Source organism: Microcaecilia unicolor, chromosome 7 (assembly GCF_901765095.1).
Source record: "Microcaecilia unicolor chromosome 7, aMicUni1.1, whole genome shotgun sequence".
Classification (NCBI taxonomy): domain Eukaryota; kingdom Metazoa; phylum Chordata; class Amphibia; order Gymnophiona; family Siphonopidae; genus Microcaecilia; species Microcaecilia unicolor.
In genome coordinates, this window is record NC_044037.1 from 15811932 (window position 1) to 15825962 (window position 14031).

General features: G+C 44.0%; 1 protein-coding gene across 3 annotated transcripts in view; it reads right to left on the reverse strand.

Annotated features, from left to right (window-relative positions):
• The window catches only part of ATRX (ATRX chromatin remodeler), a 453401-nt gene that overhangs the window by 296067 nt on the left and 143303 nt on the right, over positions 1 to 14031 (reverse strand). For all 3 annotated transcript variants that reach the window (XM_030208839.1, XM_030208838.1, XM_030208840.1), the window contains exons 7-9: positions 9874 to 9983; positions 9534 to 9601; positions 906 to 3412 (exon numbers count right to left, since the gene is read on the reverse strand). In XM_030208839.1, coding sequence (XP_030064699.1) covers positions 906 to 3412; positions 9534 to 9601; positions 9874 to 9983 — 2685 coding nt within the window. The remainder of the gene's footprint in view (positions 1 to 905; positions 3413 to 9533; positions 9602 to 9873; positions 9984 to 14031) is intronic.

Consider the following 14031-nt stretch of genomic DNA (forward strand, 5'->3'; position numbering starts at 1 on the left):
ACGAAAAGTCCATAAACCATTATTAAAAGTGGACTTTGGAAAAATCCACTTCTTATTCCTGAGATAAGCAGTATGAAATCTGTTTTTTCTCTTCTGGGGTCCTGCTGGGTACTTGTGACCTGGATTGGCTACTGCTGAAACCAAAATACTGGACTTGATGGACCTTCGGTCTCTCCCAGTATGGTAACTCTTATGTACGTGTAATTTTAAAATAATCCCCTTGTGCTTACCCACCTCAGCCCTAGTTCTGATTCTTTTCTATATTAGGAAGTACCACCGCATGCTGCATACAGAACAGTACTCTTCCCATGGGAAGGGGGCAATTTTCTAAGGACCCTTCTCTGCAGATAAACAAATATTCACCATGTTATCATTGCTGCTGACAGAGGATGGCTCTTCTTTCCCCAGCATCTTTATAAAACCTTCACAAGGCACATCTTCATATTACAAAGTGCTCTCATAATATTATGTAAAATAGGGTACAATTAAAAACATGCTGTGGTTGTCTCACTGGAACTACAAATATCTGTTTACATTCTCCATTGCATATATGTTATGCTTAAGAAAAAAAATCCTTAAGGCTCTAATTCAGAAAAGGTCAATACGCATAGCGTTCAGTTGCACAAAATGATTTTCAGACCCAAAAGGCCCAAATCATCAGTTGTGGTTACTTTGGCCTGGTTTAGCATGTAAAGCATCATGCATAGTTTATTACTATCTGAATCAAGCCCTAAGGGTTTTCTCCAAATGTCAGTGCCATGCTTAGAAACCACAGTAAGTAAAACAGTATAGAGCAAGTAGAATTTGGGTTCTTGCACACTTCAGCTCCAGTATACTATTACAGTTACCCAATTCCTACTATCCTTTAGCGATCTAGGATTCTAATATTAAGAGCTTTTGCACACCTGAAGACTGACAAAATCCAACGGGTGAGGATAGCATTAAGTTTTCTGTCACTGGTTTAATCTTCTGCTCATCACTGCTTCCTCCCGCTGAATTTTCCTCCTCTACTTGTTCATCCTCCTCTGCATCTGAGGAGGAGGAGGATTCTTTCTGTCCTTTCTTGAAACTTTTTTTATCCATTACACATTTTTTTCCTTTATTCACAGGCTTTGCTTTTACATGCTTTTTATCATCATCTTGAGAAGAATCTGCACTTTCTTCATCTTTTACATTCTTGGGCAATTTCTTTTTGGATTTTTTTGTTGCTTCAATTTTGCTTAAACTTTTCATTTCTTTTTCCAGCTCAGAATCATAATTTGAGGAGTCTGAAACATTCTGGCGTTTCTTCTTTGCTACAGTAGAATTTCTAGTTGACTTGTCTTTTGCACAATTCTTTTCAGAATCTGAACTTGAGCCTTTTCTTTTTCGTTTTCCTTTTTCACTCTCTCGTGTTTTATTCCTTAAATCCTGTGAAGTCTTAACACTTTCAGGTAACTCATTATTGCTATCAAGGTCTGATGAGCTGTGACTCATCATAACAGCTTCCTTTAGGATCTCTGGCATATCATCTGAATCAGATAAACCTTTTTCATTTTTTTCTACAATTCTTACTTTTTTGGATTCTAATGATTTAAATTTGGTACTTTCACCAGTACTTGCTGAAGAGTTTTGCTTTTCCTTTCTTGATTGTACTTTTGACTTCTGTTTGGGTGTGTCACTGTCTGTATCATTGCTTTCCACATCTGTATTTGATGTCACAGGATTTGTATCTGTTTGACGTCTTTTTGGGGTTGTTTTAACTCGAGGGGATCTTCTAAGTTCAAACTCCTCTACTTGCAAAGGAGAATCATTTTTAGGTATGCAGTCATAGTTCTCCTCATCCTCTGGTCTGACAGAATCATTCTCATCCTCCTTATGCATTTCACAGTGGCCTTCATCTTCCCCCTCTTCCGTTTGGACAACTTTTACAGGAGAGTTGGAAAGTGAAACAGGAGTCAATTTTACAAACAACTCTTTTCTTAATTTACTCGTCTTTAATTTAGCATCTTTGCTGCCCTTTGAAAGCACTGAAATGCTTTTTATAGATGGTGATGGTGACTTTAGTGCCATTTCTTGCTGTAGCATTGCATTCCCTTTCTTCAAGGAATCCGATGCATTCCCACCCACAGCGGAGTCCAGGTTTTCAAAAATATCTTCAGGAACAGAGGATGGGACAGACAAAATGTCCATGTCTAGACCTTCTGAAGAATTGGGTTCATATTTTGGCTCTCTGCTTGCTGTAGATTTTTGAACTGGCTTATCACTTTCCATTTCTTCATCAGAGCCATCAGTTTGACGAACTGTTTGATTGTCTGCAACCTCTTCCAACTCAGACATATGATTAATATCTTTTTCTTTAGATGAGCATTGTTCTTTTCTTTGTTCAACTTTCCTCTCTCTGTGTTTCTGTTTGCTAACATTTTTCTTCTCAGTTTCAGGATCTTCATTCTCTTTTCTATCAACTGTTTTGATCTTCTCACTGCTTTTTTTTTGACCCTTGTTACTCATCTGCTCTTCTCTCTCACATTCTTTTTTCTTCCCATTAACTTTGTTCTTTTCAGCAGCAGACTTATTTTTACCATCATTTGCCCTTCCATTTTCAACTTTATATTCACTGAGCTCAAGGTCTTCTGACTTATCCTGATCAGCATTATTCTCCTCCACCTGTCCTGTCTCATCGTTGCTGGCATTCATCTCACTCTCTAAATGTTCATCAGTATGAACACCTTTCTTTACATTTTCAAATATATTTTGTTCTTCCTTCTCAATTTTTTTCTTTCTTTCTTGCTTATCATTCATAGTAGTCATCTCTTTGGTATTTTTCACTTTATTCTTAATATCTAAACCTTGAATCTCCACATTAAGATTTTCCTCCAATGCAAGATGAGCCTTTCTGAGATCACCTAATACAGATTTAAAAGCCTTAAGTTGTCTCAATTTTACCATGGGGTTTATGTCTGAATTTACAGTCTCGTGTTTCAAAAAATTTACAAAGCTAGCATTCAAGTTTGTTGTTGTCTCGATAATTTTTTTTGCTTTTTTCAGCAAGTCCTTTGGCACCATGAGTGCTTTATATGTATATGTTATAGCACCAGAATATGAGTTATCTAAACTTTTGTCTTGTCCATTACAGTTAGAACTTTTCTTTTGAGAAAGTTTCTGCATATGATCATATATTTTGCTCTTTTCAGTTTCTTTAATCTTCTTTTTATTTTGTTGCAACAATTGCTCCAAGTTCTCAAAAACACTGTCACATGCAGTAACCAAGTCCAATAAAGGCTCTGGGTGACAAATGTAGCAATACCACTTGTTGTTTTCATCCATTATGGTAGACAGTTCCCTCCGACCCAAGTTTCTCAAGATACATTTTTTGCAGAAGGCATTATGGCAGTAGTCACAGCAAATTAAGTTTCCCCCTTCAGCACACCACCTGAAATTCACAACGAAAGGAGCTGTAAAAATTACTAAAATCCTTAACAAATTAGCTTAAATAATCCAGTTAATTTTAAAGCTAACATTTATAAATTTAAAATAATATTTCACAGTCATTATACTATCAGTTCTAGATCTACCCACCTAAAGGAATTCCAAGAAAGTACTCTTAACATTTCATCTTCTACTTCACTAAGTAGCGACACAAGCATCGATAAGAACAGCAACAGTGATTCCTTAGCGTCCCTCTGGACCGGCCCAGGACTGGACTGATGGGTTGTGCACTCCTTCCAGCAGGTGGAGACTGAGAACCTCTGACTCTAGAGAGCCAATAAGAGCCCTGGCCATGTGACCCTAGACTCAGTATTCTCAGTCTCCAGCAGGTGGAAGGAAGTGAGTCCATTAGTCTCTCTATTTCATTAGTTAAAAAAAAAAAAAAAAAACCTTCTGTACTTGGGGAATATATTTTGTAGAGGGGAAAGTAGGTAGGAGTCTTTACTCTCCAGCCTCTGGAGTGCTACACTCGGGGATCCCCGGGTCCCTCCCCTCTTCCTTCCCATCTCCCTTTTGCTGTGCAGGGAAGAGCTCACTCTTTCAGAGGAAAGGTGTGTAGCTTTTGGGAGAGGCAGCCACGTTCTATTTGTATTTCTAGTTCTATTTCTTTAAAAAAAAAAATTTTTTAATTCTCCCTGAGGCACGAACGAGCAAGCAGCTCCGTCGTGGTCTAGTTGTTCGTTTCTGTCCTCCTCAGTTCCTCCTGCCTCCAAGCGGCAGTTTGTGGGGGGGGGGGGGGGGAGTTCCCGAAGCACGAACGAGCAAGCTGCTCCATCGTGGTTTCATTGTGTTTTTGTTTTTCTTTCTGCCTTCCACGGTTCTTTACGCGTTGGAGTGGTTGTTTTTAAATTAAAAAAAAAAAAAAGGTGCAGAGAGAGCGGGTCTGCAGCGCTATGGCTGAAAAATTAAAAAGATGTAGCATCTGCCAGTGCCGGGGAGTGGGCACACTTGGGACCTGCAAGTTCTGCCCGGCACTTGATGTGACAGAGGTGCCTCTTCCTCCGGTCGCTTCGGCGGCTGGCCCTTCAGATTTGGCAAGGAAGCCCGCCATGTTGCTGGCGGCACCAGCTGCTGATTGGGAACCCCCATCTTGCTCTCAGCCTTCAGGTCAGGCGGAGGCAGTGTCCCTGGTACAGTCTGGAGGTTCTCAGGAGGGTGGTTTTCCATAGTTTCCTCCACCCTCCATTTTGAGGAGGAACAAACCCAGGTCTCAGAGGTTCATAAGGTTGACCTACTGGTCAAAGGAATCAGATCTTCGGAGAGAACCTTTCCCATGCATCAGGACATTCATGACATTATTCAGGCTCTGTGGGATGTTCCGGACTCCCCCTTTCATCCAGCCAGGTCAATGGTCCGCCTCTACCCGGTACCAGATGCAGACAGGTCCCTTTTGAAAGTTCCAGTGGTTGACGCGGTGGTCTCAGCGGTCACCAAGTGTAATACGGTCCCGGTGGAACGGCCCTTTGGGATGTCCAGGACAGAAGGTTGGATGCTGTCCTTAAGAACAGTTTTGATGTCTCCTCTCTGGTGGTACAGGCGGCCATCTGCGGCTTCTTGGTGGCCAGGGCCTGCTTCCACTGGGCGGAAAGAGTCCTGGACAGGTCTTCGGATGATCTGTCTTCTATTGATGCAGAGGTAGCCAAGATTGAGATGGGCTCTGCTTTCCTGGCAGATGCCTTGTATGTTCTGCTGAGAGCGTCCTCCAAGTCCTTGGCTTTGGGGGTCACTGCCCGCCGCTCCCTCTGGTTGCGGGGTTGTTCGGCGGATGCTGCCTCCAAATCTAAGTTGAGTAAGTTTCCTTTCAGGGGATCCCTTTTGTTTGAAGAAGATTTGGATAGGTTGGTGCGTAGTTTGGGGGATACGAAGGTCCCTCGACTCCCGGAGAATAGGCCTCATCCAGCTAGTTGGGGTTCTCTGTTGGCCATGGTCGGGCAAGCGATTTCTGTAGGTTTCGTACCGGTCGGGGAGCTCAAGCACAAAGGTCCAGGTTTTTCCAGAGAACTCAATCCTTTCGAGGATCCAGCAGGGGAGGTCGTGACTCAGGCGCCTCTTTCCAGTTCCCTTCCCGTCCTTCCCAATGAAGGTGCGTGGGCCTCACCTCTGATTCTTGTGGGAGCTCGGCTGTCAATTCTTTCAGAAGTGTGCCCACATTACTACTGACCAGTGGGTCTTGGAGGTTATTCGAGACGGGTACGCCTTAGAATTCACCAAGCCTCTTTCATACACCTTTCTAGAGTCTCCCTGTCATTCTCACCTCAAATTGGGCGCTGTTCGGGACACTCTATGGAGGCTCCTGGATCTTCAGGCCATTTGCCCGGTTCCTCCCTCAGAGTGCAGACAAGGCCAGTATTCCATTTACTTTGTGGTTCCCAAGAAGAAGGGCCCCTTTCGTCCTATTTTAGATCTCAAAGCAGTCAATCGAGCCCTCAAAGTCACAAGTTTTTGGATGGAGACCCTTCAGTCAGTTATCGTGGTCGTACACTCGGGAAAGTTTCTAACAGCTTTGGATCTGACGGAAGCTTATCTGAACATTCCTATCCAGCCCGTTCACCACAAGTTCCTGCGGTTTGCTATTCTGGGCCAGCACTATCAGTTTTGAGCTCTTCCATTTGGTCTGGCTAGAGCTCCTCGCACGTTCACCAAGATCATGGTAGTGGTGGCGGCGGCCCTCAGGAAGGAGGGTATACTGGTCCAACCGTACTAGGATGACTGGCTCATCAGGGCGAAATCTTATCAGGAGAGTTTGCAGGTCACGGACCGGGTAGCGCGGTTCTTGCAGTCCCTTGGCTGAGTGGTCAACTCAGCCAAGAGCCGTCTGGTGCCTTCACAGTCCCTGGAGTACTTGGGTGTTCAACCTTCGACACAGCGCGGGGTCGCATTTTTCTTCCCCAGGGCAGTGCTCAAGCTGCGGTCTCAGGTTGAGGGGTTGCTCCGCAAACACGTCCCTTGTGCTCGGGATTATCTGCAGGTTCTGGTATCAATGGCGGCTACAATAGAGGTAAGTCCCCTAGGCCAGGGCCCTTATGAGGCCTCTATAAGCATCTCTCCTGTCCAGATGGTCCCCCTCAGACTGATACCCTCCTAGTGAGGTTGCCACTGCATTCTCAGGAGCACAGCAGCCTCTTCTGGTGGCTGTGGGCGGACAATCTCACCAGGGGGATGCCACTGGAGTCTCCCCAGTGGATAGCGCTAACGATGGATGCCAGCCTCAGGGGCTGGGGAGAACATTGCTTGAGGAGGTTTGCTCAGGGTCTCTGGTCTCCCCTGAAAACATCCCTGTCCATCAATTTGTTAGATACCAAGATGATTCATCTGGCTTTGGAGGAGTTTCATTGCCTGTTGGACGGCAAGGTGGTGCGAATCCTGTCAAACACCATGGCAGTGGCTTATGTCAACCGCTGGGGATTGGGGGGGAGGGGGGAAGATGAGGAGTCAGCTCTTGCAACGGGAGGCTGCGAGACTCACGGCATGGGCAGAGTGTCACCTGACCGCCATCTCGGATTCCCATGTGGCGGGAGTGGAGAACGTCCAGGGGCATTTTCTCAGCCGTCACACCCTCGATCTGGGGGAATGGTCTCTAAGTCCTCTGGTGTTTCAATTGATAGTGGACCATTAGGGGCTCCAAGCGATGGACCTTTTCGCCTCCAGCCTCAACGCAAAGGTTCCCCGCTTTCTCAGTTGTCGAGGAGACTCAAGGCAGCGAGGATAGATGCTCTCTTGCAGCAGTGGCCTCTCGATCTTCTGTACGCATTTCCTCGGTGGCCCCTCTTGGGACGTCTCATACAAAGGATTGAGGCACACGGGGGCCCAGTCATTCTAGTGGCTCCGGATTGGCCTTGCCGACCGTGGTACGCGGACCTCCAGCATCTCCAGTCCGCGCCTCCTCTTCGTCTCCCGGTTCATCGAGACCTTCTGATACAATGCCTGATCCCTCAACCAGACCTGGCTCAATTTTGTCTTATGGCCTGGCTCTTGAACGGGCCTCGCTTAAGGAAGAGAGGCTATTCAGCCCAGATGATTTCTACCATGCTCCGGTCGCGTCATCTGTCTACGTCTCTGAATTATGTTCGTACTTGGTGGACTTTTGAGGTGTGGTGTGCAGACTGTGGTATTTCTCCTTTCCGGGCTTTGATGGCGGAGATTTTGGAATTTTTACAGCTGGGCTCTGAAAAAGGCTTGGCTCTCTCTTCCCTTAAGGTGCAGGTTGCGGCGCTGTCCTGCTTCCGAGGTAGGGTGCAAGGTAAGTCGTTGGCTAGTCATCCAGATGTATTGCGCTTCTTAAAGGGAGTCGGCCTTCTTCGTCCATCAGTCAGAACTGTCCTTCTGGCTTGGGATCTCAACCTAGTGCTTTCCGTCTTGACGGGACCTCCTTTTGAGCCATTGTCTTCTTGCTCCCTTAAGGATTTAACTCTCAAGGCGGTATTTTTAGTGGTCATTGCTTCAGCTAGGAGAGTCTTGGAGCTGCAAGCCTTTTCCTGCTGGTCTCCACTTTTAGAATTTTACAAGGAGCGCGTGGTTTTGCGTCCAGTGCCTTCATTCTTTCCTAAGGTGGTTTCACATTTCCATCTTTCCCAATCAGTCTTCCTGCCTGTCCTAGGGTATTCCTCAGGCATGAAGGCTCAGAGTAAATTGCACACTTTGGACATTAAGAGAGTCCTTAAGCGCTATCTAAAGGCTACTGACGACTTCCGGCGCACAGACCACCTGTTTGTGCTCCTGGATGGTTCGTGTAAGGGCTTGCCGACCTCTAAGCCCACTATTTCTAGGTGGCTCAAGGAGATGATAGCTTCTGCCTATGTTCTTGCCGGAGAGTGTAAAGGCTCACTGCACTCGGGGGCAAGCAGCTTCATGGGCGGAGCGGTTTTTAGTGCCGCCCGCAGACATTTGTAAGGTGACAGCGTGGGCCTCTCTGCATTCCTTTTCCAGGCACCACAGACTGGACGTGCAGTGTCGGCAGGAGGCGGTCTTTGCAATTCGGGTCCTCACAGATGGGTTGCTAGGGTCCCTCCCTTAGGACTACTGCTTTGTTACTTCTCATCAGCCTAATCCTGAGTCGGTGTGGAGGGATGCTAAGGAAGGAGAAATTAGACCTTACCTGCTAATTTGCTTTCCGTTAGTCCCTCCTGACCAGCCCAGGTCCCTCCCCCGTGTTCTTTGAAGAGTGGTTTCTTGTGTATAGTTCCAGAGCACAGTTTGAGGATCTTCAGTTGCTTAGGAGTTCTAGGACGGAGCTGTTCTTCGTGTTTATAGTTAAAAAAAAAAAAAAAAGGTATTGGGGCTCTCTTTGTACAGTGTTCCTTTATGCCAAACCTCTTTTCCCAGGTGAGTTGTAGGTGAGCATATGGGATACAGTCTTGCCGTGTCTTTCAAGCACATTTTATGGGTGCTTTGTTGCTGCTTTGATTCCAGAGGGGCACAGAAGGTAGTTCTCTCTCTTCTTTCCTGCTTTGTTAGTCAAATACTGAGTCTAGGGTCACATGGCCAGGGCTCTTATTGGCTCCAGAGTCAGAAGTTCTCGGTCTCCGCCTGCTGGAAGGAGGTCACAAACCATCGGTCCAATCCTGGGCCGGTCCGGAGGGATTAAAGGAAAGCAAATTAGCAGGTAAGGTCTAATTTCTCCTTATTCAATATAGTTTACGGTTGCCCCACAAATCTCTCCTTCTGTTTTTCACTCCCTGCTCTATCCTTTGAATGATGAAAGACTATGTGTGTTACCCTTTCCTATCAAACATTTGTAGTTTCTTTTCTATCTTTATTGATATGTGTGTGTGTTGGGGGGGGGGGGGGGGGGGTTATAGTATGTAAATCACCCAGATCTGTAACAGCTTGGGTAGTATAACAAGTTTAAATAAACCATAAACTAATCCCCTACAATTTTAGCTTTATATATTATCCTTCCTCTAACACACTGGAGAATATTTAGCAAAATTAAATATTTATGCTAGTTTGTTCTTCACATGTTTCCTCCTATACTGAGACAATATAGCTGCCCTTTTCTGCATTTTTTCCTGGAGTTTCAGAACCTAACGAAGACAAATATTCCACAGTCTAACATACTTGCTTACCTGCACTGTTCATCCATTCCATCTGCATCACGGTTAATATCATCACTCATATAATATTTGTAACAGGTCTGTGAATGACAAGTTTTATAGGATATTTATAAGTGAATCTATGCTGAATGCTCTTAACACACACACAGCTTATTCTGGAGGGACTCAAATCTACCTGCTTGCCTACGTTGGTCAGCAAGCTCAATATGGTTTATTCCCTCTGTTGTACCAGGTCAACACCCTCTCAGAAAATGACTACTGCTCTATGACAGGCTAAGCTGCTGTTCTAATCAGTTCATCAAAAACAATGACAGCTTGAACATGACAAGTATTTTGAAAAATTGTGCCACACCTTACAAATAAGGACTTGTAGAGCAGGATGTCTATAGATTGAATCCTTCTGAAAATGGTTCACTTGCTGGCCACATGCTGTGCAACTCACAATTCCATGGAGACCTTCCTCTACAACATAAAAAGGATTATCAAATTAGTAGGCAACTACACTTAATTGCTGAACAAACTCTACCACTGAGAATCTTTCTGAGAAGTTCTGAGAGAAGAGGACATTTCTGTGGGAAAGTGGCATTATTTTATTTTATTCTGTGTTTGGTAACTTAAAGATTGGGTTTAAAAGAGGAATTGTAGGATATTGATAAACACAGAATTAAAACAAAAAAAAGGCAAACTTTATTAGCTAGACCCCATACCCCTTTCCCTTAGTTTTAAAACTTATATTTTCTGCCACAGCATTAACAGATAGTCTCTAGAAGGCACAGTACAACCTAGTTCAGTCTTAGAAAAATAAAATAAGAGAGAGAGAAGCAAGCATTATTAACTAGTTTCCATGGTGTACAACCTTTTCCCCATAGTTTTAAACTGAAACTTTCTCTAGAGGTAGAAATTTAACAGCCAAGAATATATAAAAAAAAAAAAAGAATAGTAGCAAGGCTTAAACCGTCCTAAAAGAAAGTTATTTGCTGTTCTTGCCTGCTGGAGAGGTAGCAAAGCTACTGACATGAATTAGGTGTTAATTAAGGTGTGAGGAAGTAGAATATTTGCAAGGTTACTAAGGCCAATCTGATTATTGGGCTAGCTTCAAAGGGTTTGTCTGTCTCCTTAGAATCCAAACTATATTGAGAGGAAAGGTCCCACATAACTTTCTTCTTGAGAAGTTCTGAGAGAAGATGAAATTTCTGTGGGTGACAGTTTATTCTCTGCTTGATAACTTAAAGATTGGGTTTAAAAGAGGAACTGTAGGATAGAATTGTAGAATTAAAAAATAAAAAAGTAAACTTTATTAGCTAGTCCCCATACCCTTTTCCCCTTTGTTTTAAAACTTCATTTTCAGCCACAGCGTTAACAGATAGTCTCTAGAAGGCACAGTATGACCTAGTTATGTCCTCATTCCCATCCACCCTCCTTAACACCCACCCACCCCTAGCTCAACTCTTCATTTATAGTCAATTTATTCTACTTAGGACAACAAGAGGGGAGCTTTCATTAGAGTTTTAATTATTTAATTAGTTTCTGAGAAGCAAAAACTAAATAAATTACAACAATCTTAAGGCTCTTTATATTCATCTGATATCCCTAGTACCTTAAGTAGTTTTTAATTAAACAACTCTATAATATATGTAGACAGTAGTCCAGCAGTGAGAGGGGTGCTATCCAGTCTTTTGCACTGAGTCACTTAACTCTCCATTGCCCCAGGTACAAATAAGTAACTAAGCCGCATTGAGCCTGCCATGAGTGGGAAAGCACGGGGTATGATTATCTCCCAGTTAGTGAGAAGTTACACACATGTTCTCAATGAAAACAGCTCCTAGCTCTCAGAGAACGAGTCCGTTCTCTTGAGGCTAGAGCAGCAGACTTGGACAAGCTGAGGGAGACAGTGGTACATAGGGGAGGCCTACAGGGATGTTGCAGAAAAGTCCCACCTCCAATCTGGCAGCCCCTGTGCTGCCTTGGAGAAGGGAGGTCTTCTATGAGGAGAGCATCACCCTGGTGCAGCTAGAAGTAATCCTGTAGCCAGGACCAGCACAGCAGGGGATGCAATCCTCTCGCACCGAATATGTGTCTCTAGAAGCAACTGCCCAGAAGGGAAGGGTTAGGACGGCTGTTGTAGTTGGTGATTCAATTATTAGGCATGCAGATAGCTGGGTGGCTGATGGATGTGAGGATCACCTGGTCACTTGCCTGCCTGATGCGAAGGTGGTGGACCTCATGTGTCACCTAGATAGGATTTTAGATAGTTCTGGGGAGGAGCCAGCTGTCCTGGTACATGTGGGTACCAATGACACAGGAAAATGTGGGAGAGAGGTTCTGGAAGCCAAATGTAGGCTCTTAGGTAGAAAGCTCAAATCCAGAACCTCTAGGGTTAGCATTTTCAGAAGTGCTACCCATTCTACATGCAGGGCCCAAGAGACAGGCACAGCTCCGGAGTCTGGATGAGACGATGGTGCAGGGAGGAGGGTTTTAGATTTGTAAGGAACTGGGCAACATTCTGGTGAAGGGGAAGCCTATTCCGGAAGGTTGGGCTCCACTCCAGTACTTGGAAGAAAGACAGAGACTGGCAAACTGCTACGGTCTATTTCTCAGAAACTCTAAATAAAGACCATGGTCAAGTATATAATATCACATTCATTGTTGATTTAATCATGAATTGACAATGAATGTGACTACTGGGCAGACTGGATGGACAGTTCAGGTCTTTATCTGCTGTCACTATATACGTCACCTTAACCAGGGTGGAACCAGGCTGCTGGCATCAGCATTTAAAAAGGAGATAGAGCAGCTTTTAAACTAGAAACTGGGGAAAGGCCGACAGTTGTTCAAAAACGCATGGTTCGGAACAAGGTATCTTTCAAAGATATCACCAATATAGGGAAGATAGGGTACCCCGATAGCAAGGTTGCAAAAGAGACCATAGTAGATCAGGTGACCTTAAATAAAAATCAGACAAAAGATTGCAAATTAACACTGTCAACTAATGAGAAAGATGTAAATAGGGACAACAAACAGTTTGAAATGTCTATATGTGAATGCCAAAAGCCTAAGAAATAAGATGGGAGAGTTAATATTGCACTAAATGAAAAATTAGATATAATAGGCATCTCTGAGACCTGGTGGAAGGAGGATAACCAGTGGGATACAGTCATACCAGAGTACAAACTATATAGTAGTGATAGAGTGGATCGACTTGGTGGAGGCATAGCTTTGTATGTTAAGGAGGGATTTGAATCAAATAGATTGAAAATTCTGCAAGAAACAAAACACATCTTGGAATCCCTATGGACTGACATGCCATGTGTAAAGGGGAAAAGGATAGTGATAGGAGTGTACTACCGTCCACCTGGCCAGGATGAACAGACAGATGTAGAAATGTTATCAAATAAGGGGCGCTAACAAACTGGGAAACACAACACTAATGGGTGATCCAGAGGTGATCTGGGAAATTATAGACCGGTGAGCCTAAAGTTGGTGCAGGGTAAAATGGTAGAGACTATTATAAAGAACAAAATTACTGAGCATGTTCAAAAGCATGGATTAATGAGACAAAGCCAAAATGGATTTAGTGAAGGGAAACCTTGCCTCACCAATCAATTACATTTCTTTGAAGGGGTGAACACACATGTGGATAAAGGTGAGCCTGTCAGCATTGTGTATCTGGATTTTCTAAAAGCATTTGACAAAGTACCTCATAAAAGACTCCAGAGGAAATTGGAGAGTCATGGGATTGGAGGTAGTGTCCTGTTGTGGATTAAAAACTGGTTAAAAGACAGAAAACAAGAGAGTAGGTTTAAATGGTCAGTGGAGAAGGGTAGTTAGTGGGGTTCCCCAGGGGTCTGTGCTGGGACTGCTGCTTTTTAACATATTTATAAATGATCTAAAGATGGGAGTAACTATTGACGTAATTAAATTTGCTGAAAACACAAAGTTATTCAAAGTTGTTAAATCGCGAGAGGATTGTGAAAAATTACAAGAGTACCTTACGAGACTGGGAGACTAGGCATCTAAATAGCAGATGATGTTTAATGTGAGCAAGTGCAAAGTGATGCACGTGGGAAAGAGGAACCCGAATTATAGTTATGTAATACAAGGTTCCACATTAGGAGTCACCGACCAGGAAAGGGTCTAGGTGTCATCATTGATGATATGTTGAAATCCTTTGCCAAGAGTGCAGCGGCAGCTAAGAAAGCAAAGAAGAAATTAGATCTTACCTGCTAATTTGCTTTCCTTTAGTCCCTCTGGACCGGACCAGGATTGGACTGATGGGTTGTGCTCACCTACCAGCAGGTGGAGACTGAGAAAAAAACTCTGACTCTAGAGAGCCAATAGGAGCCCTGGTCATGTGACCTTAGCCTCAGTATTTGAATAACAAAGCAGGAAAGAAAGAAAGACCTTCTGTACCGTATGGAATCCTAGCACCCACAAAATTCCTCGGCAAAACTGAGTACTAGAGTTCACCAGCAACTCTCACCAGAAAGTAGTATGACTCATTTGTATTAGA